This window comes from Rhincodon typus, chromosome 27, assembly GCF_021869965.1.
Source record: "Rhincodon typus isolate 14 chromosome 27, sRhiTyp1.1, whole genome shotgun sequence".
NCBI lineage: Eukaryota > Metazoa > Chordata > Chondrichthyes > Orectolobiformes > Rhincodontidae > Rhincodon > Rhincodon typus.
Genome location: NC_063358.1, coordinates 40797538 through 40822395, shown reverse-complemented (window position 1 = coordinate 40822395; position 24858 = coordinate 40797538). Strand labels below are relative to the sequence as shown.

The 24858-nt window shown below is 41.1% G+C and overlaps 1 protein-coding gene across 1 annotated transcript in view; it reads right to left on the bottom strand.

The window, feature by feature from the left end:
- adgrb2 (adhesion G protein-coupled receptor B2) overlaps nt 1-24858 on the bottom strand; it is a 683435-nt gene that overhangs the window by 486307 nt on the left and 172270 nt on the right. Inside the window, exons 4-5 of the mRNA XM_048613298.1 lie at nt 19458-19541; nt 2227-2391 (exon numbers count right to left, since the gene is read on the bottom strand). Of these exons, the coding sequence (XP_048469255.1) occupies nt 2227-2391; nt 19458-19541 (249 nt within the window). The remainder of the gene's footprint in view (nt 1-2226; nt 2392-19457; nt 19542-24858) is intronic.

Genomic DNA, 24858 nt, shown 5'->3' with positions numbered 1-24858 from the left:
TCAGTGTCATGTCTGTAAGTAGTTTTATGCAACAAGCTGTCAACATTTAACCAAAATACATGGCAAAAAGGACAGAACAGCATGTAAATGGTGGAGAAGAACTATACTGCTAGAAAGTCTGGGTTTCTTCAAGACACCACTGTGTTGTATTATGAAAGTTGTATTATATATCTATATTTTTACTTGGATTTTGAAATAAAGGCAGAAGGATTTTGGTCAGTTCTGTGAAATTTGATATTAAAAAGTCAGAAAGACAGTTTGGAACAGTGACCAGAATACTTAATTGTTAGGAAAGCACATGACGAACCCTGTAGTGTTAGTAGGGTAGATGTTTATATTGGTGAATTTATGACAGGCAAAGCAAATAGAACAAGCCAGTAATTTTGTTTTGATTTCACAGCAGAATAATATATATACTTTTTAAAAATTGAATTCAGAAGAATGAGAGTATAGGTCAGTACAAAAGAACCAGTCACCTCAGTAGTCTGTTTTCTAGTCTGTGAAGTTCCTAAGGCAGGAAAGCTTGTTTAGAAGCTTTCAAGCATCAGAACTGAGAAAGGTTAGGTCTCAGAACTGTGAAAGGCTCATGCCCACAGATTGGGAAAGGAGTCATAAAAATGTCATCACAGTCCATGGAAAAGAAATTGGAAGGAGTCACTTAATTAGAATCTTAAATGGCTGAAATGGGAGGATAATTTCTCTGGATTTGAGAGCCTGTAACAGATAGTATTGGGCAACAAAAGGGAACTTTATTTTGCTTTTTGTGTGAAAATCATTCTAATTGTATTTCTATTTTATATAATAATCTGGCATGAGCTAGCAGAGGAGTAATAGTTTGGATCTCAGGGAAAGGATAATTATGTCAGGTTGAGGTGGCGGACATGAGACAGTCATGAGTCCCACCTATGTATTGAGTCAGGGCAGGTGTAGTTGAGGTGTGTTTGGTAAGTTGGGGGTGTCAGCTTAATAGTTTCCCAGGAGTTAGACTAAGTTTTTAATTATCTAACTTCCAGGGTAAGTGTGAACTGAAGTTGAACCCTCTGAATTCTTTATTACAAGCATGTATCAAAGGGTTCCAGGTGCAGGGAAATCGTCCATCAACATTTTCAATTGCCTGGGCAATTCCAACAAAGTCTGCTGCATCTGGTATTCAGAAGGGTCCTGGCAAACAACTCCAGTCTATGCTGCAGAAATGACTCTCTGGCCATCAGAATATCTAGGCCAAAGTTTGATTGTTAAAGAACATCTGCAGCCTGGTGCAAATGCATTTCAGTGATCAAGCATCACAATAACCACAAACAACATGAGAAGTTGTTGGAAATGCTCAGCAAGGCTGGCAGCCTCTGTGAAGAAAAAATCAGAGTTAACGAATTGAGGAAGGGTCACCAGACTCAAAACATTAACTCTGATTTTGTCTTCACAGATGCTGCCTATTGTGCACAGCTTTTCCAGCAACCTTTGCTTTTGTTCCTGATTTACAGCATCTGCAGTTCTTTCGGTTTTTATTCACCACAACAATCATCTGCATACTAAATGTTTGATATTTCAAGTCAAGATTCATTTTAATATTTGTTCAGTAGTACAATCAGCTGGAATCAGAACACTACATTAAAATAACCATGCTTATCGATTTACATAGCTCTCCTTTATTGTAAGCAGTGACTATAGATTCGAAGAAACTCTTCGCAGTGACAAGAAAGAATATTTAATGAAGAGACACTTGGTTGCATGGCACTACTTCTGGTGGTGCTAGGCAGAATTACCTTGATTTCCCAGATACAGACAGCTCCACTGGCCTCAAACTGCACAGTCTATGCAGCATTTGTCTGTGATGTAATTGAAGAAAAGCCTCAGGACACAGGCAGTAAGCCCATTATGCTGTCTATCCTGAGAAGAGTTAACATGAGCACTGCTAGAATTGCAATTTACGTGTAGATTTCTTCCCCATTTGTATATATGACAATTCTGAGTTTACTAATTTATCTATGGCAGTAACACACATTTACTTCAAGTGAGGTAAGTTCGAATTAATCTTAAATATTAATCTGTGTTAAATTAATAGAGGAATGCTAATTCAACATATTAAGCATTCTTTTGCTATTATTTCCAACAGCAGTTTCAAGCAATATCTATTCTTGGTGGATACCACTTTGTTGGTCAGTTAAATTAGCTTCAAAGACAGCAATCAGTGCTGTTAAGCAAAATTGCACCATGTATTAAAGATACCTGGACATGTAGCTGAATTATTGCAAACTCGAGTTTCTCTTAGAGGACCGCTGCACAGAGTTCCATAGGGGGATGCTACACATGATCTTGTTCGCACCTGTGATCCCATACCACATGTGAGTGAGCATACACTCCATTGAGACCACTCTTCAGCAGCAGGATCTCCTGATAAAAGAAAAAGAAACCAAAGCTAATCAGTCTAGTAACAGTACCAATTTAGTAAAATAATTCAGAGAGACTGTGTTGTTGATCAATACTCAACAAAACAATACTTTGTTCATCATTTTTCCTTATATGAATTCACTTCCACTGAAAAAAGAGTGAAATGCAAGTTTTCTGGTTCCAATCAGGAAACAGAAAAAAAGTGAAAATTTTATAATTATTCTCAAAGTTTAACCTAATATATGAAGGCTTTGAAATTATGTAGAAGCCAAAGAGATGTGATATCATTTTAGTGTAGCTGTTTAACACTTTCAACCTATTACTCCTTTCTGGTGTTGAACTGTTTGTTGCAGTTCTCAACCATATTATTCAACTGGCTTTCTCATCTCTATAGGACACTGGAGTCACTGATTTTCTTTTCTTTTTTCCTCCCAATTCCCAATAACCGTCAGCATCTCTGACTGAAAACAAACCATTTATTCCTTTACCTCTGCAAATGACACTCCATTATAGGTGACTGGATGTCATGTCGCAAATGTTCTGCATTGATTCTTCCTTCAATTTTTGTTCCCTCTTACTTCTTGAAGATGCTTTCAGTTCTTGCTTAGCACAACCTCACAATGGTATTGCTGGGTTCATAAACCACCACCCAAATAACTGAGAGCATATAAAACCATAGGTGAACAAATACTACATTATTCCTTGAATGCATAGACATATATATCATATTCACCTTTATGGTAGCATCCAGATATATTTACACAAAGAATCCCAAAGTCTTTCAGCCTGGTTTTCATCCCTTATTGAAGGAAACATATCATTTAATTGTTCGCAGTTCAGTGAAGGTTCATTAGGATGATCCCAGTATGGAGGGATTGTCCTCTCAGCAAAGGCTAAACAGATTGGGACTCCACTCATTACAATTTAGAAGAAAGAAAGGCAATCTCACTGAAAAATATAGGATATTTAAGGGGCGCAACATGGTAAATACTGGCAGAATGTTTCTTCTCATGGGAGAGTCTAGGAGAGGGCACAGTCTCAGAATTGACGGATGCTGAGTTCAGATTGAGATGAGGAGGAACTTCTTTCACAGGGTTGAGAGTCTTTGGAACTCCATGCTACAGAGAGCTGTGGAGCAGAGTTCTTATGTATACTTAGGGCTGAGATAGATAGATTAAGAATCAGTAAAGGAAAAAATGGCTATTGGGAAAGGAGAGGAAAGAGGATGTGTGGAGTGTTGGATCAGCCACGATCCTATTGAATGGCGGAGTAAGCTCGAGGAGCTGAATGACTACTCTGGTTTCTATGTTTATCATCTTGTGGTCTAAGCGTGCCAGCTTATGAAACCATGAAATAAGAATGAGTTTGAGCCAGATTTAACACTTATACCAGGTATTTATACTCAGATCTGTACCTTCTGTTTGATATATGTTTTTTCAATATAGGTTGCACATACTGGATATGAATGTCACCTGCAGATAATCCAATTGGGCTAAAAAACTGAAGCCAGAAATGAGAATACACAAATTAACAGCATTTCAGGTAACTGGCAAAGCAGACAAAGGAAAAAATAATTGTAATGGCAGAACAGGAAGACGCCAGTTTTCTCCCCCTGCTTTTGGAAGAAAGCGACTAGTGAAAAACAAATTGAAGAATCATCTACACATCAAACTCAAAAAGATGCCTACAAACTTTGATACTGCTAAGGATACAAGTTATCATTAAACAACTATGGACTCAGGTTAAAAATTAACACCACAAAGCTTCGAAGAATTCTTAAACTACACATATTTTACCTTCCTGACTCTACAAGGCACTCTCTCCTTCTTAAAATGAACTTTTGTATTTACGTGTGCAAATGTTTGATGTTCCATTTATTATTTTTCCTCAGGGCTAATAAATAATAAAATTCTGTTTCGTTTCACTCAAGAAAAGCTTGAAATTTGCCACTTAATTTTAAATCTGTGAATTACATTTTAACGTAAATATGATAATTGTATGTTTAAAAAAATTATAAGCCAAACAATACATTTAAAAATGGGACAGCTAATTTACCCTTCTCAGCTTGTTTCAACTGGTAGTAAACTGCCTTTCTGAAGTGCTGAAGTCCATGGAAGTAGGTACACCATACCGTTTGGGACAATATCTGTCAGTTTGCATTGGTGGTAGAAAGAATGAATGTTGAAGGCGATGGATAGAGCACCAATCAAGAGGGGTTTTTTTGTCTTGGATGGCATTGAACTTCTCAAACATCTTTGGAGCTGCACAATCCAGGCAAGTGAAGAGCATTCCATCACAGACCTGACTTGTATCTTGTAGACAGTGGACTGGCTTTGGCGAGTCCTGAAAACAATTACTGCAGAATTCCTTTCTTCTGATACAAAAACAGATGTTGCTGGAAAAGCTCAGCAGGTCTGGCAGCATCTGTGAAGAGAAATCAGAGTTAACGTTTCAGGACTTGTGAACTTGTGACCCCTTCCGGACCTGAAACATTAACTCTGATTTCTCTTCACAAATGTTACCAGGCCTGCTGAGCTTTTCCAGCAAGCTCTGTTTCTGTTTCTGATTTACAGCATTCGCAGATCTTTCGGTTTTTATTCCTTCCCTTTGACCTGTTCTTGCAGCTACAGTATTCATATAGCTGGTCTAGCTCAGTTGTTAATGAAAGGTAACCCCCAAGATGCAGTTATAGGTGACACAGTGATGGCAATGCCTTGTAATGTGAAAGGGAAATGGTTAGATTCGCCATTGTTGGAGATGATCATTGCCTGGCACTAATGTGGTGTAAATGTTACTTGGCACTTATTACCCCCAGTCTGAATGCTGACCAAGTCTTGCTACATAGGGACATGGGTGCTTCAGATGAGCCAAAAGTCTGTACATTGTCTGTGCTGTACATTGTATTAGCTAACATTTACTTCTGATCTTATGATGGAAGGAAAATCTTTGATGAAGCAGCTTACAATGATTGGGCCTGGGACATGAGTCTCAGGAATTCCCATGAGCATGTCCTACAGCTGACATGACTGACCTCCAACAAACACAACCATTTTACTTTCTGCTGGTAATGACTTCACCCACAGGAGAGATTTCCCTGCCGATTCCCATTCTTTTCAATTTTGCTAGGGCTCCTTATGCTTAATCAAGGGCAGTAATTCTCATCTCACTTCTGGTGCCCAGCTCATTTGTATTGACCAGAGTTATAATGGTATCAGGAACTGAGTGTCCTTCTCAGTCCAAAGATCTGCAGGTTAGGTGGACTAGCCACTCTAAATTGCCCATTGTCTCCAGGGATGTGTAGGTTAGGTGGATTAGCCCTGGGATATGCAGGGATAGGGGAGGGGGGCTGGGTCTGGGTAGAATGCTATTCAGAGGTTAAGTGTGGACTCGATGAGCTGAATGGCCTGCTTCCGCACTGCAGTGACTCTATGATTCTGGAAACAAACTGATAGTCAGTAATCTTCTACTCGCTGACAAAGTGCTGTTTGAGAGCAAAGATGACGGCCTCTTCCATCAGGTTCTAATGATTGACAACAAACATAACGTTGGAATCTCCTCGACAATGTGGAAAATTATCCAGGTATATATCCTACACATAAAGCCAATATGGCCAATTACCACCCCATCAGTCTACACTTGATCATCAGTAAATTATAATAGAAGGTGCCATCAACAGTGCTATAAAACAGCACCTGATTAGCGACAATCTGCTCATTGACAATTAGACTGGGTTCTGCCAGAGCCACTCAGCTCCTGATCTCATTCCTGCTTTGGTTCAAACATGGACAAAAGTGCTGAAGTCCAGAGATGAGATGAGAGAGACTGCCCTCAAAATCAAGGCAGCATTTGACCATGTGCCATCAAGTAGCCCCAGCAAAACTGGAATCAATGGGAATCAGGGGCAAAGTGTGTACAAGTTGGAGTCATACCTGGCACATAGGAAGATGATTGTGGCTGTTGAAGATCAGTCATCTCAACTCCAGTACTTCTCTGCAAGAGTTCCTCAAGATAGTGTCTGAGACTGCTTCATCAATGGCCTTCCCTCCATCATGTGGTCAGAAGTAGGGATGTTCACCGATGAGTTGACAATGATCAGGACTCTTTGCAACTCCTCAGATATTGAAGCAGTCCATGTGCAAATGCAACAAGGTATTGAAATTTTCCAAGCTTGGGGTTACAAGTGGCACACAACATTCATACCACACAACTGCCAGACTATGACCATCACCAATACGACACAATCTAACCACAGCCCTTTGACATTCAATAGCCTTACCATCACTGATTCCCCCACTATCAACATACTGGGGGTTATCACCGATCAGAAAATCAACTGAGCTCATCATAGAAATATACTGGCTACAAGAGCAGGTCAGAAGCTAGAAATCCTGCAGCAAATAACTCACCTCCTGACTCCTCAAAGCTTCTTTATCATCTAGAAGGCACAAGTCAGAAGTGTGATGGTATACTCCCTACTTCCCTGGATGAGTGCAGCTCCAACAACACTCAAGAAGCTTGACACTATTCAGGACAAAGCCTGATTGGCACCACATTCAGAAGCATCCACTCCCTCGACCACCGATGCTCAGCAGCAAAAGTATATACTATCACCAAGATGTAGTGAGGAAATTCAAAGATCCTTAGACAACAACTTCCAAATACATGACCACTTCCATCGAGAAGGACAAGGGCAGCAGATATACGGGAACATCATCACCTACAAGTTCTCCTCTAAGTCACTTGCTATCTTGACTTGGAAAAATATCACCATTCCTTCATTGTCACTGGATCAAAATCCTGTAATTCCTTCCCTAATGGCATTGTAAGTTTACCTACAGTACATGGACTGCAGCAGTTCAAGAAGGCAGCTCACCACCAATGTCTCTAGGACAACAAGGACAGGCAATGTATGCTGGCCAGCCTGTGATGTCCTTCTGCCACAAAAGAATTTTTAAAACTGTCCATGTCCAAATGCAACAAGACCTGGACAATATCCTGATTTGGGCTGATAAATGGCAAGTAAGATTTAAATTGTCAGGCAATGAACATCACCAACAATAGAATATCTAACTGTAGTGAGGAAAAATCCTTTCATCTGATTAACACATAATGAAACTTGAAGTTCCATATGTCCATAATAAGACCATAAAAATTAGGAATGAAAGTAGGCCATTCAGCCCACTGATTCTGCTCCACCATTCACTAGGATCATGGTTCATCTGAAATTCCTCATGTCCACTTTCCTGCATTTTCCTCGTCCCTTGATTCCTAACTGATCAAATTCTCTCAATCTTAGCGTTAAATATACACAAGGACTTTGGCCCCACAGCTCTCAGTGGCAAGGAGTTCCGAAGACTAACCCTAACCCTGTGAGAAAAGAAATTCTTCCTCACTTCTGTCATACATTATTCTGACACTATGCCCTCTGGTCCTAACAGTCTCTCATGAGGGGAAACATCCTCTCAGCATTTACTCTGTCAAGCCCCTTAAGAATTCTGTATGAAATTACTCTTCATTCTTCTAAACTACAGAGAGTAGAGTCCAAACTACTTTAACCTTTTTCCCCCTTTTTGGTGTTTTCCCCCTCTTAGTGCTCATCTCTCCCTGGCAGGTCTTGGCCTAGTATCTGGGCAGGTCTCATCCTGGTCTCTCGGTGGCTCATGGCGGGTCCTGGCCTGGTCCATCGGCAGGGTGGTGGGTCTCAGCCTGGTCTCTCAGCAGCTCGTTGTGGGTTCCAGCCAGATCTCTCAACGGCTTGTGGCAGATTCTGGCCTCGTCTCTCAGCAGCTCGTGGCGGGTCCCAGCCGGGTCTCTCAATGGTTTGGCAGCTCTCAGCCACTCATGGCGGGTCCTGGACTGATATCTTGGCAACTCATGGTCGCTCTCAGCCTGGTCTCTCGGCAGCGTGGCGGATCTCCGCCTGGTCCCTCAGCAGTGTGGCAGATTCCGGCCTGGTCTCTCAGTGGCGTGGCGGATTCTGTACTGGTCTCTCGGCAGCTCGTGGTGGATCCTGGACTGGTCTCTTGGCAGCATGGCAAATCTCAGCCTAGTCTCTTGGCGGCTCACCACGATGTGTCAGTTCGGAGTGGAAGTGGATCCTGCCCGGGCATGTTCCCAAGGCTCCAGGGAAGATTGGAGAGGTGGTGGGGATTGGTCAGTGAGGTGGGAGGAGCGGAAAGGCAGTTGGAGAAGATGGACAGGTTGTATCAGGTCAAGGAGGCGGGGATGAGATGGTTGGTTGGTCATGGGATGAGGCCGGGAGTGGGGAGATTTTAAAACTGGTAAAGTCTACATTTAGGCCACTGGGCTGTAGGCTCCCAATTCCTCCGCCTCTGCCGTGTCTGCTCCCAAGATGAGGCATTCCACTCCCGAACATCCCAGATGTCCTCTTATTTCAAGGACCGCAACTTCCCCACTTCGGTGGTCGAAAACGCTCTCATCCATATCTCTTGCGTTTCCTGCACCTCTGTCCACACATTCCCTCCCCCCAACAAAAACAACGACAGAATCCCCCTTGTCCTCATATCAACCCAAAGATATATTTCCCTCCCCACCCTTATCTGACTTTCGTAGGGACCGCTCTCTCCATGACTCCCTCATCCGCTCCACACTCCCCACTAGCCCCACCATCCCCGGCACTTGGCCCTACACCTACCACCTCACCTCCATTCAAGACACCAAACAAACCTTTCACATCAGAGGTTCACCTGCGCATCCGTCAATGTGGTTTATTGCATCCGCTGCTCCCGATGTGGCCTCCTCTACATCGGTGAGACTATGCAGAGGCTCAGAGACCGCTTTGTACAGCACCTGCACTCTGTTCACAACAAACGACAACACCTTCCAGTCGCGAACCAGTTCAACTCCCCTCGCACTCCCTGGACGACATGTCCATCCTGGGCCTCCTCCAATGTCACAAGGACGGCACCCAGAAACTGGAGGAACAGCACATCATATTCCACCTTGGGAGCCTACAGCCCAATGGCCTAAATGTGGACTTTACCAGTTTCAAAATCTCCCCACCTCCAGCCTCATCCCATGACCAACTCTCCCTTTCATCCCCACCTCCTTGACCTGATACAACCTGTCCATCTTCTCTCCCACCTATCCGCTCCTCTCACCTCAATGACCATTCCCCACCACTGTCTACCTGCACTCACCTATCACCATCCCACCTACCTTCCCCAGCCCCACCCCTCCTCTCTCTATTTATTTCTGAGCTCCCTTACCCCTCCCCCATTTCTGAAGAAAGGTCCCGACCCGAAACGTCAACTTTCCTACTCCTCTGATGCGGCCTGGCCTGCTGTGTTCCTCCAGCTCCACATCATGTTTTTTCTAACTCCAGCATCGGCAGTTCTTACCATCTCAGATTGGAAAGGTGGCAATTTCAGCATCAGTGATGGTATCTGCCGCTACGGCGTCGAAAACAGACAGCTGAGGTATCTCAGAGCGAGATAAGCGGCGGATTCATTAAAGACTGTTGAATTTTCAACTTATTCCTTTTTTTTCCTAGATTAAACTACAAAAGTCTTTAATGTTAACTATTATCTTATTTCTTTACTTTTCTGCTATTCTATGAAGTAATGTTTAACTGCTTTACTCTCGTTTCTCTTACTACTTTGTACCTAAGCTTTTTTGTACCTAGGTACATTGATACATAAGATGGCACCATTATACACTTTTCACTGTACTTGAGTACATGTACAATAAAATCAAAAATCTAAATCTAAATTTCTCCACGCTGGGATCATCTTCTCTGAACTGCCTCCAAGTAAATTATATCTTTCCATAAATAAGGGGAACAAAACTGCTCACATGATTCCAGACTTGGTCTCATCAGGCACCTTGGACAGTTGCAGTAACAGTTCCCTACTCTAATACTTCAACATCCATGAAATAAGAACCAACATCCAATTTGTCTTCCTGATTACCTGATGCACCTCTGTGTTCACTTTCTGAGCTTTGTGCGCAAGAAACCCCACATCCCTTTGTTTTGCAACTTTCTGCAGTTTTTCTGTTTAAACATTATGCTATTCCTTTGGTCTCCCTTTCAAAATGAACAACTTCACATTTTCCAACATTGTACTCCATCTGTACTCCATTTGGCAACTTCTTGCCCACTCACGTAACCTATCAATATCTCTCTATATAAACTGTTCAGACCCTTCTCGCAACCTGCGTTTCAAAGTATTTTTGTGTTGTCTGCAAATGTGGCTACAGTACATTCCAGCCTAGACATGGGCTGAAGTGCCTGTTCCTTATAACTCCTTAAGTTTTAAGATAGTTATGAATAAGGATAAGTCAGGACCCTGCTAATTAGAGTTCAGGTCCAGCATGTTCCAGTATGGAGGAAGGACATGGATGGCAAGGTAAAGGGCCCTTGGATAATGAGAGAGGTTGTGAATTTAGTGAAAAGGGAAAAAGAAGCATATGTAAGGTTTAGAAGCTGAAATCAGACAGGGCCTGTGAGAAATATAAAGAAAGCAGCAAAGTACTCAAGCAGCAATTAGGAGACCAAGAAGGGGCCTTGGCAAGTAGGGTTAAAGAGAATCCCAAGGCCTTCCATAGATACAAAAAAAACAGGATAACTAGGGAGAAGGTAGGACCACTCAAGAACACAGGAGAGAACTTGTACTTGAAGGCAGAAGATGTGGATGAGATCCTGAATGAGTACTTTGCATCAGTATTCACCCAGGAGAAGGATATGGAAGATAGTGAGATTCATGTGGAGCATGCTAATATGGTACAGCATTTTGAGATCTAGAAAGAAATGGATAAGTCCCCAAGGCCTGATGGAATCTACCCAGGTTATTTACAGAGGCAAGAGAGGAGATTGCTAGGACCTTGACTAAGATCTTTGTATTCTCATTAGCTACTGGAGAGGTCCCGGAGGACCGGTTCCTCTGTTCAAGAAGGAAAATAGGGACAATCGAGGAAACTATAGACCAGTGAGTCTCACATCAATGGTTGGAAAGCTATTGGAGAGAATTCATAGGGATGGGATTTATGCGCATTTGGAAAAGTATGGCCTAATTAGGGGCTGTCAGCAAGCCTTTGTGTGGGGCAGGTCACGTCTTACTAACCTGATTGAATTTTTCAAGGAGGTGACAAAGGTGATTGATGAGAGTACAGCGTGGATGTTGTTTACATAGATTTTAGTAAGACTTTTGACAAGGTCCCTTATGGTAGGCTTATCCAGAAGAATAAGATGCATGCGATCCTTGGTGATTTGGCGATGTGGATTCAGAATTGGCTTTCCAGTAAAAGGCAGAGGGTAGTGGTAGAAGGGTGTTTTTCAGTTTGGAGGTCCATGACGAGTGGTGTTCCACAGGGATCCGTACTGGGGCCTCTGCTGTTTGTGAAATATATAAATGACTTGGATGAAAATGTAGATGGTTGGGTTAGTAAGTTTGCAGATGATTCAAGTTTGGTGGAGTAGGGTATAGTGTAGAAGGTTGCCAAAAGATACTGTAGGATACAGATCAGTTGCAGATATGGGTGGAGAAATGGCAGATGGAGTTTAATCTGGGCAAATGTGAAGTGCTGCACTTTGGGAGATCAAATGTTAAGGAAAAGTATACAAGTTAATTGCAGGACCCTGAACAGCATTGATGTACAGAAGAATCTTAGGGGTTCAAGTCCATAGCTTCCTGAAAGTGGCCACATAAGTAGATAGGGTGGTGAAGAAGGTGTACAGCATGCTTGTCTTTATTGGTCAAGGAACTGAGTACAAGCGTCAGGGTGTCATGTTGCAGCTTTATAAGACTTTGTTTAGGCCACACTTAGGATATTGCATTCACTTCTGGTTGCCACATTACAAAAAGGATATGGAGGCTTTGGACAGGGTGCAGAAGAGGTTTGCCAGGATCCTGCCTGGGTTGCATGGCATGAGCTGTAAAGGAGAGGCTAGAGAAACTAGAGTTGTTTCTCTGGAGCAGCAGAGGCTGAGGCTGTTGGAGGCAGATACAATATGGGCATTTAATAGACTTTTAGATAAGCACTTGAATATGCAAGGAATGGAGGGATATGGACCAACGGCAGGTAGAAGGGATTAGTTTAATTTGGTGTCATGTTCGACACAACATCATGGGCCGAAGGGCCCATTCCTGTGCTGCATTGTTCTACGTTCTATTCTGTTCTTTTCTGTATTCTGTTCACAGCGGTTTATTCAAGCAAATGGAGGGGAGTGGTACTCATCATATGATGTTGCACTCAATCCTCAAAAAACATTAGTTTATATTCTGTTTAACAATATTAATGCTTTATATTTACTGATTGCAACCATTTCACCACATTATGTGTTCCTACATGTGCCAATTAAAAGCATAACCAATCACAGGTTGTATATTTTTCATATCAGGATCTTGGTAATGCTGCAAGCTTATAATCTGTCATCTTCAGGTTAATACATTGTTTTTGTTAGCTTGTTCCTTTCAGCACCTTTATTTCATGTTACTGAGGGTGAAGGGGTGCTTTGGTTCCAGCTTGGGGTAAACAGGGTTGGTCTGGTGGCAGGACAGGGTATTTGCATCCAGACCTGGGAAAGGGGTTTCAAGTCCAGTGGCAAGGTATCTGGGTCAGGTCCAGCAGCAAGGTAAGGGAGTGTTAGGGCCAGAATGGGTGAAGTGGGGGTTGGATTTGCACCAGGGAAGTGAGGGTCAAGTCTGGCAGCAGGCAAGAATGGTCAAGTCCTGTACCAGCAAAAGTGTGATTGGGTTCTGAGTTGGGGGGAGGTAGGTGTTGTATTCCTGGAGATGTACATCAGCTTTTAGTGGCTGAAGAGCGGTCAGGTGCAGAGTGAAAGAAGTGGCATCAGCTTTCAGGGAGTAAATGAGGATTAGCTCTCAAGATTGAAGAATGTTGGTCCATGTTAGGCGATGAGATAGCAGGGTCATGTCCAGAGCAAGGGAAGGGATTCAGGTCCGGAATGAGTGAAGTGGGGCTGAGTCTGGAACAAGTGAAGGGGTTTTTAGAATTTCTAGAACTGGAGTGAAGCTAGAACTTGAACTATGGGCATATCCTCAAAATAAGGAGACAGATTCAGGACTTGTGGAGGAACTTCTTCTCCCAAAGGGTAGTGAGTCTACGGAATTCCCTGTCCAGTGAAGCAGTTGAGGCTACCTTGTTGGATCTTTTAAAGGCAAAGATACATAGGTTTTTGAACAGTAAAGGAATGAAGGGTTATGGTGAGCGGGCAAGTTGGTGCATCTGAGTCCTCAAAAAGATCAGCCATGATCTTATTGAATGGTGGAGCAGGTTTGAGGGGCCAGATGGCCTACTCCTGCTCCTACTTTGTATGTTCTTATGTTCTGTACCTAAACAGGAGAATGGGGGTTGGATCCGGAGCAGGTCCAGAGGAGTCAGTTCCTGGGGCGTCAAGTCAGGGTGTAAGTGGTCTGCAGGGAGATGTTGTTAAGGGTGTGAGAGTTAAGTCTGGGGTTAGTTGAGTAGTTACTTAGGAGTTAGACAACGATGCCACCCCGAAGGTTGCAGGAACAGCATTTCATATTTCGCTTGGGAACCCTGCAGCCCAATGGTATCAATGTGGACTTCACAAGCTTCAAAATCGCCCCTCCCCCGACCGCATCCCAAAACCAGCCCGGCTCGTACCCGCCTCCCTAACCTGTCCTCCCACCAATTCACTCCTCCCACCTCAAGCCCCACCCCCATCTCCTACCCACTAGCCTCATCCCACCTCCTTGACCTGTCCATCCTCCCTGGACCGACCTATCCCTTCCCTAACTCCCCACCTACACTCACCTTTACTGGGTCCAACCCCGCCTCCTTGACCTGTCCGTCTCCTCTCCATCTATCTTCTCCTTTATCCATCTTCTCTCCGCCTCCCCTTTTCTCCCTATTTATTTCAGAGTCCCCTTCCCCTCCCCCATTTCTGAAGAAAGGTCTAGACCAGAAATGTCAGCTTTCCTGCTCCTCTGATGCTACTTGGCCTGCTGTGTTCATCCAACTCTACACCTTGTTTGTCTCAGATTCTCCAGCATCGGCAGTTCCTACTATCTCTGCAACAGATTTAATTATCATTTTTTTCTGAATATCGATTTACTTCATTTAATTGAAAACCTCCAAATTCTACAATTTAAATAGAGACTTTTGGAGAGTTCCAGGTGTAGAGGAATTTGCCAGTGAAATCTTCATTCTTTTGAAGTCTGCTGCAATAGGAATTTCATATGGTCTCCATAAGGAACAATCATCTACGCTGGAGTAACAACTTTCCGGCCATCAAAAAAGCAACAGTAAAAAGCTAGAGTCTTAATGTCACTGGTGATCAGCCCCCAAAATGAGCTTGATCCACTTATAATGATTTATTTTTCCTAGTCCCTGTCAGAAAATTCTTAATCTGGATTGACACATTACAACTAACACCAAAGGCTTCAATCTTCTAGAGATCTTGTGTGTTAGTTCCAAGCTTTAATGTCAAGCAGATAATGTTTACAGACTTTCTTCAACCACCAACTTCATAATTTTTTTTCAAAACTTATAATTAGATTTGTAATAAATTAGTATTTGACTATGTTAGGTGTCCCGAATATATCCCTTGTTAATAAAGTAATCATATAATGCACACCAAATAATTCCCTTAAGCGTCTTTCTTGTGACCAATATCAAACTGACAGGTCTATCATGACCTGGGCTCACCTTTTTAATTTTTAAATTATATTTGCCTACTTCCAGTCAACAGGAACTATCTCGGAAGGAGTGTGTTATTAAATGTATTGGCTAGATAGGGGCTAGTAGAAAATTTTCCCATCTCCCACACGATCCTCTCATTCAACTGTGCTACATTTAAGCAAATAATTAATTTTAAAACAACATATTTATCTATTTTAATAATGGTAGTGAGATCACTGAACTCATTAAATTCTAATAGAGAAAAAAACGTTGTGCTTAATTGGAATTTATGCAGATATTTTCTGATCAACCTGTTCAGAGGTAATATTATACATCTCTGGAGCTGGTGGGGCATGAACCCGGGCCTCCTGGCTCAGAAGTGGGGACACTTCCACCGCACAATAGCCCCCATAATTTGAATTTGTGCAATGGCTCATAAGCCCATTATGTTTGGTTCTGAAAGTCCCACCACCAATTTAGAAAATTAAATCATTGATCAAATCACAATTAACAAACACTGCTCACCAAGGCTATGTCACAACAACAAGAAACAAAAAAAGGTAAGGAAAACAAGGGAGGGAGCTAAATCAAAATGGAGTAGAAGATAATGTCTTCAACCTGCAGAAGCAAATTATTCACTAAATCACTTTTCAGGAACTCTATTGCTGGTTACTATTAGTTAATTAGACAGGGAAGCTGCTTCTGTTTACACAATTCACATTGTTATATCTGGAATGAGCTTTTTTTTCCTTTATTCTTTCATGGGATGAGGTCATCACTGGCAAGGCAGCATTTATTGCCCATCCCTAATTTCCCGAAGGCAGTCTGGAGTCACATGTAGGCCAGACCAGGTAAGGATGGCAGTTTCCTTCCCTAAAGGGCACTAGTGAACCAGATAGGTTTTTCCTGACAATCGACAATGGATTCATGGTCATCATTAGACTGTTAATTCCAGATATTTTTATTTTTATTGAATTCAAACTCCACCATCTGCCATGATGGGATTTGAGCCTGAGTCCCCAGAACAGTATCTGGGTCTCTGGATTAACAGTCCAGCGATAATACCACTAGGCCATTGCTGTATATATTATCTGTCTGGTTTATCTTAGCGCAGCAGAGACTCTCTCTCTAAAGTCAAATGGTTCATTCACAGAACTTTAACAATTTTATAACTTAAACAAGTTTAACATACACGTGTCTTTGCAGAATTTCCAGGTTGCCAGCACATCCTGTCAACTTTGACCCGTAGGCTTAGGAAATCCAGCACAATTGCTGGAACAGACCAACCCATTCAAATACAGATCAATTACTAATAACCATTACAAACATCACTTATGGTAGTTAATAGTTCGTAGAAAAAAGAGCACAGGTGATTGGTGATGGGGGAAACAATGATTTTCCATAACAAAAAGAAAATAAACAAGCATGACTTGTTTCAACTCACACAAGGGTTAGCACTTCAAGGCAGATGACAGAATTTCAATGAGTTGCAAACAAGTGCCCAAAACAGGCACTGCTTAAACTATTTGCCAATGTAATTGAAATCCAAGGTCATGGAAAATCATCAGCATTGTACAAGTTAATGGATGCAAAAGAGTTAGTGTGGAAGACTGTATTAAGAACAAGCCAATATCACACAGTCTTAGGTGGAGAAAGTCTAATTCTACATCCTGATATAAATAGATATGCATTCATTGCATTTGTAATTATGTCTAATTAGTCAATGTAAATTATACCTATTGCTATTGCGTAGTAAACCGCATTTTTAAGTGCCTCTTGTTGACCTCAAAACTCACCAACAGTTCATCATCTGCTAAATAAACCAACTAGAATCGCAGCAGAATTAAGGCCAAATGAGTTTTTAGCATAAGGTTGGTGCCTGCAAAACCACTGATAAAGACAGTAGAAGTATCTAGAAAGTGAGCACTGTAAGGAAGACATCTGGCTCTCCAGGATTAAAAGAAGCAGTCAGCCAGTTACCTTCCAATATTTTGGGATCTCTGGTACACAGCACATTACATTTGCGTCACACAAGTGTCAGACAATGAATATCCCCAACAAAAGAGAATCTAACCATCACCCTTTGACACTGAAAGATATCATCACTGAATCCCACTCCAGTAATATCCTAGGGTCACCACTGGCCAGAAACTGAACTGGACTAACCATACAAACACTATAGCTACAAGTACAGTTCAGAGGCTAGGAATCCTGAAGTGAGTAACTCATCTCCTGGCTCTCCAAATCCTGCTCACCATCTATAGGGCACAAGACAGAATTGTGATGGAATACTCCCCACTTGCCTGGACAAGTCCAACAACACTCAAGGTACTTGCCACTACTCACTGGGGTCATGTCCTAGAAATCAAGCACTACTATTCCAGGAGTCATTGCAACATGAGAATTTGATTAAAACACTGCATTGTACAATTATTCCATACTGTCTAATTCAGGTTAAAAGAATATGCACACCAGATTTGTTCCATTAAGCAGTAAATAACTACTTATTGCAAATATATTGCAGCTACGTGCTGTACGCAGCATGGGTTTGTGGCTGCTAGTTACATTGTTGCCAGAGAGAGGCAATGCGAGATGCCTATACATGCCCAGTGGCCTTTAAAAGATTATGCAGACATGGTAAGATGAATTGGATGGGAAAGACGCCATAGACACACAAGAAAGAACAAAACATTATGGTTGAGGAAAAAAATGTCGGAAGCATAGTTCCGGCACCAGCACACATCTCGAAAGTCAATGAGTTCTTTTATTTCCTTTTGATTCCTTCTAGCTCTTTGATGATGACATGAGGTTGTGGGGACACCAATTTTCAGCCTTTCATTCAATGGTTGAGGAGTCGATTTTTCATTGCCAATGAAGACAGTTTATTTTCTCCCCTTTCTCCTTTCAAAAGAAGTTTTGCCGAGACAGTAGCTCTCAGAGGAAAGAAGATGGAGAACAGCTAATTTCATGGAACTTTTTTTTTCTCCAGACATAGAAGGGAGAAAAGAAGAGAATGAATGTTTTCTTTTTTGCAGGCTAGATATTTCTCCAGTATTATTCACACAGAAAGCTGTAGTCAATGGCCCATCGATCAATCAGAAGATTGTAACTCTGCCCTCCTGATCCCACAACAACAGTTGCGGATTTGTCTAGAATTCTCTCTCACTGTTCACAAAGCCATCATTGTGTATACAACTCACAATATGTTCCCGTAACTTGCTTTTACAGCTTGACACCATCCAGGACAAAGCAACCTGCATGATTGGCATCACATCCAGAAACATTCATTCCCTCCACCACTGTCGCACAGCGGAAGCTGTCTGTACCATTTACAAGATGTGTTGCAGAAATTCACCAAGGATCCTTAGACATCACCTTCCAAATCCTTGAACAATATCATCTAGAAGTACAGGTTAACCTTTGGGCTCTATATGAAAGTAATATTATTAAGAGGTGAAAATCTGCAGTTTTATTACCAAAATTATGTTGCTTCACATCTTTCAATAGATCTCATTCGTAGCTGGTCCCGTGAACACCATTCCCTGCAAGTCCCCCTCCACGCCACTCGCCATCCTGACTTGGAAATATATTGTCAATTCCTTCACTGCGATCAGGTCAAAATCTTGTAACTTCAGCCTTCAAAGCTGTGTTGGCATACGTCCACCAAATAGACTACAGTAGTTCAAGAAGATAGCTCACCACTATCTTCTCAAGGGCTCCTATGGATGGACAAAAATTCTGGCCCAGACAGCAAAAACCACATTTTTTGAACTAATTTTTTTCAAAAATTACAGCACATCGACCCTGCTGGGTACAGCTTCTGAGCCAGGACATTTCATTGGGAAGCTGGAGAACACCAAATAATGATTGGGTTCTGTGCCCGACATAATGCAAAGATAATGAGACCCACGGTTTTGCGAGGCCAACTACGTTTTATTAAACCTGTCAAAGTTAGTAAAAGCTTTTGTCCAAAAAAACTTGAGAAGATGTAATTTAGGAAGCTTAAAAGAGTATTGATATTCTAGAGATTCAATAATTTGAGTTCTTGTTTCTTGTCTCCAACTCCCTTCTTGAAAAAAATGATGAATCCTTACAAATGCAGGAGTGCTGGATCCATGAAGGTAACAGTGGATTCACCAATATTTAAAGTACTTCCTCAACCTCAATTATTAACAGGAAACCAATAAATTGTGGGTTCTATATTAAAGTAATATTACTAAGATATGAAAATCTGCAGTTTTATGGCTAAAATTATGTTCCTTCACCTCTTTCAATAGATCTCATTCGCAGCCACTCATCTCAAAATATTTTATTTCAAATAGCATCCAAGTTATCAATCTAGCTAAAAAGTTAAGAAACATAATTTTGTGAATAAAGCACAAGGGTCAAGTTACAATTTTGGAGCTTATAACATTTTTATACAGTAAACTCAGTAAAATTACCAATTTGTGCCATAAATGTTCCAGAGTCATCAGCTGATCTCGGATGCTGCCTTCTAATTTTCCGTTCATTCTTAATGTCACTTCCTGAAAAAAGAAGATAAACCCATTTAACCCTGTGAACTATGCTGACTTAAATTCCAAAAATAAGAGATTTAATCTTTTTTAGTCAATTAAAGAGTACTTGCAGGACAATTCACGTTAAAACTTAGTGTACAATTTCATACTTGTATAAGATCTTCAGTGTGATGAAGATTTATCACATTGTTTTATAATAGACCACATATTTTCATTATTGTACTATAAACTGAAATGGAAGTTTGACTGCTAATCAGCTGAAGTACCAGAAAAATTTTGCAATTTGGCAAAAGTCAAGCACTGCATATGTTTAGTTGTACAAGACAATGTTGCTTTTAGAAGCAATAAGAGAGAAACAGTGAGACTGATGGTATCGAGCGTTTTTGAGTTAAGGAAATTCTGCCTGATGACAGCCTTCTGATTGGTTAAGCTGCAGATTGCTAGAAAGCTGTTACAAAAGTCGTAAATGCAATTGCATCAGAGGTAGCCTTCAAGCTGAAAACATCCATCTCTCCCTTTCCCACACTCTTGGTGTGTGGATAAATGATAAAAAAAAACAAGAAATCTGAAAAGAAGGAATTCTAACAAGAAAAAACCTGGTTCTGTCTGATAACTATCAAAGTGAAGAACAACTTTTGCTTTACAAACAACAGCATATCATCCTTGAAAAAAAATTAGATGTAACTGTGTAAGACAATTTACCCATGGCTTGAAATTTGGAGTTTTGATCTTCAAAATTTTACTTACCCTGCGTATATTACTTTTCCACTCATAATATCAGCGTCAAACTGTCTTTTGCCTATCTTAAATTATGAATTAACATGTAGTTATCTAGGGGTTTGAAAGGGTTGCATAGTAGTAGCATTTCTTTTCTCAGCCATTTGTTAAAATTGAGTGTATTATAATAAATAGTTATTTTCTGTTGCCAGGTAACTTCATATGACTTGCTTTTTCTTAAATGGCAGCCAGTCAGGCAAAGTACTTTGATTTGATTTGATTTGATTTATTATTGTCACATTTACCGAGACACAGTGAAAAGTGTTGTTTTGTATGCTAACCAGATAAATCATACCTTACTTAAGTACATCAGAGTAATAAAACAGAATGTAGTGTTACAGCTCCAGAGAAGGTGCAGAGAAAGATCAACTCTAAGATATGAGGGATCCGTTCATAAGTCTGATAACAGTGGGAAGAAGCTGTCCTTAAATCTGTTGGTACAGGCACTGGTGTACTTAACTTGGTAGACTAATTAGGATTTTATATATTCTGTGATAGCTTGCAGAACATTGGAGCAGTATTATCTTTGAGTTATTCCCAGTTAAGACATGATAATTTGAAACTTTGGAGTCTAAAATTAATAGTAAAGTATAAAGCATTAACAGTCATTTATGTTTAGAAGAGTCATACCGCACAGAAACAAACCCTTCAGTTCAACCAGTCGTTGCCAACTATAATCCCAAAGTAAACTAGTCCCACCTACCTATGCTTGGCCCATATCCCTCCAAACATTTCTTATTCATGTACTTCTCTAAATGTCTTTTAAATGTACCCGCATCCACCACTTCCTCTGGAAGTCCATTCCAACCCTGAACCACTGTGTATAAAAATTGCCCTCATGCTCTTTTTAAATCTTTCTTGTTTCACCTTAAAAATATACTCCCTAGTCTTGAAATCCTCCACTCTACGGAAAAGACACCTGCTATTCACCTTATCTATACCTCTCGTGATTTTATAAACCTCTGTAAAGGTGACTTCTCAACCTCCTACGCTCTAGTGAAAAACGTCTCAGCTTATCCAGCCTCTCCTTATAACTTGCAATATTCTGGTAAATCCTTCTGAATCCTCTCTAGCTTAATAATATCCTTCTTATAACAGAGAGACCAAAACTGGACACAGTACTCTAGGAAAGGCCTCACCAATGTCCTGTACAACGTAACGTCCCAACTCCTATACTCAAAGGTCTGAGCAACAAAGGCTAGCCTTCTTAAACACCCTATCTATTGGTGATGCAAATTTCCAAGAATAATGTATCTGAACACCTAGGTCACTCTGTTCTATAACACTACTCAAGGCTCTACTTTTATTTGTATAATTCTTGCCTTTTTTTTTACCAAAATGCAATAACTTGCAATGAAACTCCAGACTTCTCCTTACATCCCTTCTTAAACAAAGGCACATCATTAGCCACTCTTCAGCAATTTGGCACCTCACCAGTATTTATAAATGATACAAATATTTTTGCAAGGAGCCCCGCAATTTCCTCCCTAATTTCCCACAAAGTCCTGGGATACACTAGATCAGGTCCCAGAGATTTATCAACCTTTATATTTTCTAAGACTTGCAGTGCTTCATCTTCTGTAATGTGAACTGCTTTCAAAACATCATTTATTTCCCTGAGTTCTATGTCTCCATTTCTTTCTCCACAGTAAAAACTGTAATATCATTCCCATCTCCTGAGGTTCAATACAAAGATGACCTCTATGATCTTTGAGGGAATGTGAATTTTCAGGCCAGAAGGAATTAGTTTTATTTTTGTTTTACATTAGTTCAGCCAGTAATGCCACTGCGTTTAAATGCATCTAAATGAATATTAAGAAGAACAATTTGAAGAAAACAATTCAGAAAAAATAAGGCTAAAGCGAGGGAAAACACTGGTTTTTGCCAGTTGTCCAATGACACAGGGTGACAGAGGATCATACAGAAGGCTAGATAGTGTGCAGGTTTATGTCAGAGACAACAGGTTTATGGCAACAAGGTGCTGTTAGCTTAGCAGTTTACTAAAAAAATTTGGGTCGAAAAGCAGTCCTGACTGTCTTAGACGGTAGGAAAAAAATTCCAGAAACAGAAGGCTTTAAGGTATCAGAGACAAGGACATCATAAAAGACTGATGAATGGATGGAGCACATAAAGGAATAAGTCCGCTGTGTTAGCAGTTTGCTTCAGGCAGTCATGAAGGGACATTAACTAAAGAAATAGTGTCAAGTCAATGCAGATGTTTATTGGAAAAAAGATACAAGTATAGCCGAGAAATTTTAAATTAGAAACAAGGTGACCCTTTAATGAGACAACAAGGTGTAGAGCTGGATGAACACAGCAGGCAAAGCAGCATCAGAGGAGCAGGAAGGCTGACATTTTGGGCCTTTTTCTGAAGAAGGATCTAGGGCCGAAACCTTGTTATCTCAGATTCTCCAGCATCTGCAGTTCCTACTATCTCTGACCCTTTAATGAGGTTTGAGTATCTGTAAAGTTGTTGCTGAAGGTAGAAGGGCTGAATTTTTATTTGTGATATTTGTATTAAGATCATTCAAGTAGTTCTTATATCAAGTAGTTTATGGTTCTTTCTCTTTTGTGCGTAAAAAATGTTGATGTTATTTTGTCAAAAGTACATTGGCAGCCTCTAGTGAATATGTTCAGTGACTGACCACCATCATAAACAAATTGCCAAAACAAAAATATCAAGACAGAATTCACTCCGGGATCTAACATGTCCAGCATTACCATCAGCTGGCTTCATAACATTAGCCCACTTTTTTCAACTGAATTGTATAGGGTGTACTGGGAGGGCAGTTGGCTCAGTAGGTCTTCAGTCCATCATTTTTTTATGTTCATAAAGTTAGAATGCCAAGGTTGACAACTAACCAATTCTCCAGTAAAATATTCTGTCCAATATACCAATGATACACGAACATCAATTTACATAACAGTCATAACCTACTTTAACCTCAAAGCCATGGGTGTAGTTTGATACTGATATCTCTTTCCAACAGATCCTTTTTAGGATATTGTGCTCTCCTAAATTCACTTCCTTCATTTCACTTTATCCACTTTCAATGTGGCACATCCTTTAATATTTATTTATCTCCATAGTTTGACTTTCTACATAACTGGCTCTCTTACACAACAATTACATTCCTGCACTTTTATATTAAATACATTTATTGCTTAATAAAATACTTTATGAATATTCATTTCTCCACTTATCTCTCAACCTCTATTCATAATCTTGCTGTCTCAATTACACATCCTACACATACTATTAAAGCTGCACTAATAGAAAGAAATAATAATCCAGTCATTATCTGTGGGCACCTGGTGTCTATCATAGTGTCAATAATATCAATTTTACTTCCAATAAAATCCAAACTATAACGATGCATATTATTTCAGTTTGTATATATTTATCATATTCTTCACTGACGTTGCAATGACTGAAGTAGTAAGAAGTAAACAAAATAAAATTAACCTGCTTGTTAAAAATTCTTAAGAAATTTTGTTTATTCATTCCATGGGATAGAGCTGACACTGATCAGACAAGCCAATATTGGTGAATCCTAGATAGTAGGAACTGCAAATGCTGGAGAATCCGAGACAACAAGGTGCAGGGCTGGATTTAGGCCCAAAACGTCAGCCTTTCTGCTCCTATGATGCTGCTTGGCCCATTGGTGAATCCTAATTGCTATTGAGAAGGTGGTAGGTATACCTGCAGGGCTGTTAGAGAAACGGTTCCAGGTTTTAGTCTGACTGATTGTAAAGGAATGAAGATGTGATTCCAAGTCCAGATGGTGCGCGGCTTGGAAAGGTACACTTGAAATTTGGCATTCCTGTGGGCCTACTGATCTTGTCCTTCAAGGTAGCAGAGGTGCCTTGGTGAGTTCCTACAATGCATTTTGTGGATGGTACCGTGCAGTGCTGGGAGTGAACTTTTAAGTTTGTGACTGGGATGCCAATTAAACGGGACAACAAGGTGCAGGGCTGGATGAACACAGCAGGTCAAGCAGCATCATAGGAGCAGAAAGGCTGACGTTTCGGGCCTAGACCCTTCATCAGAAAAGGGGGAGGGGAAGGGGGTTCTGAAATAAATAGGGAGAGAGTGGGAGGCGGATAGAAAATGGATAGAGGAGAGGATAGGTGGAGAGGAAACAAACAGGTCGAACAGGTGGGGATGGAGCCAGTAAAGGTGAGTGTAGGTGGGGAGTTAGGAGGGGATAGGTCAGTCCAGGGAGAACGGACAGGTCAAGGGGGCGGGATGAGGTTAGTCGGTAGGAGATGGGGGTGCGGCTTGAGGTGGGAGGCAGGGATAGGTGGGAGGAAGAACAGGTTAGGGAGGCGGGGACGAGCTGGACTGGTTTTGGGATGCGGTAGGGGGAAGGGAGATTTTGAAGCTTGTGAAATCCATCCTGGGCCTCCTGCAGTGCCACAATGATGCCACCCAAAGGTCGCAGGAACAGTAACTCATATTCCGCTTGGGAACCCTGCAGCCCAATGGTATCAATGTGGATTTCACAAGTTTCAAAATCTCCCCTCCCCCACCGCATCCCAAAACCAG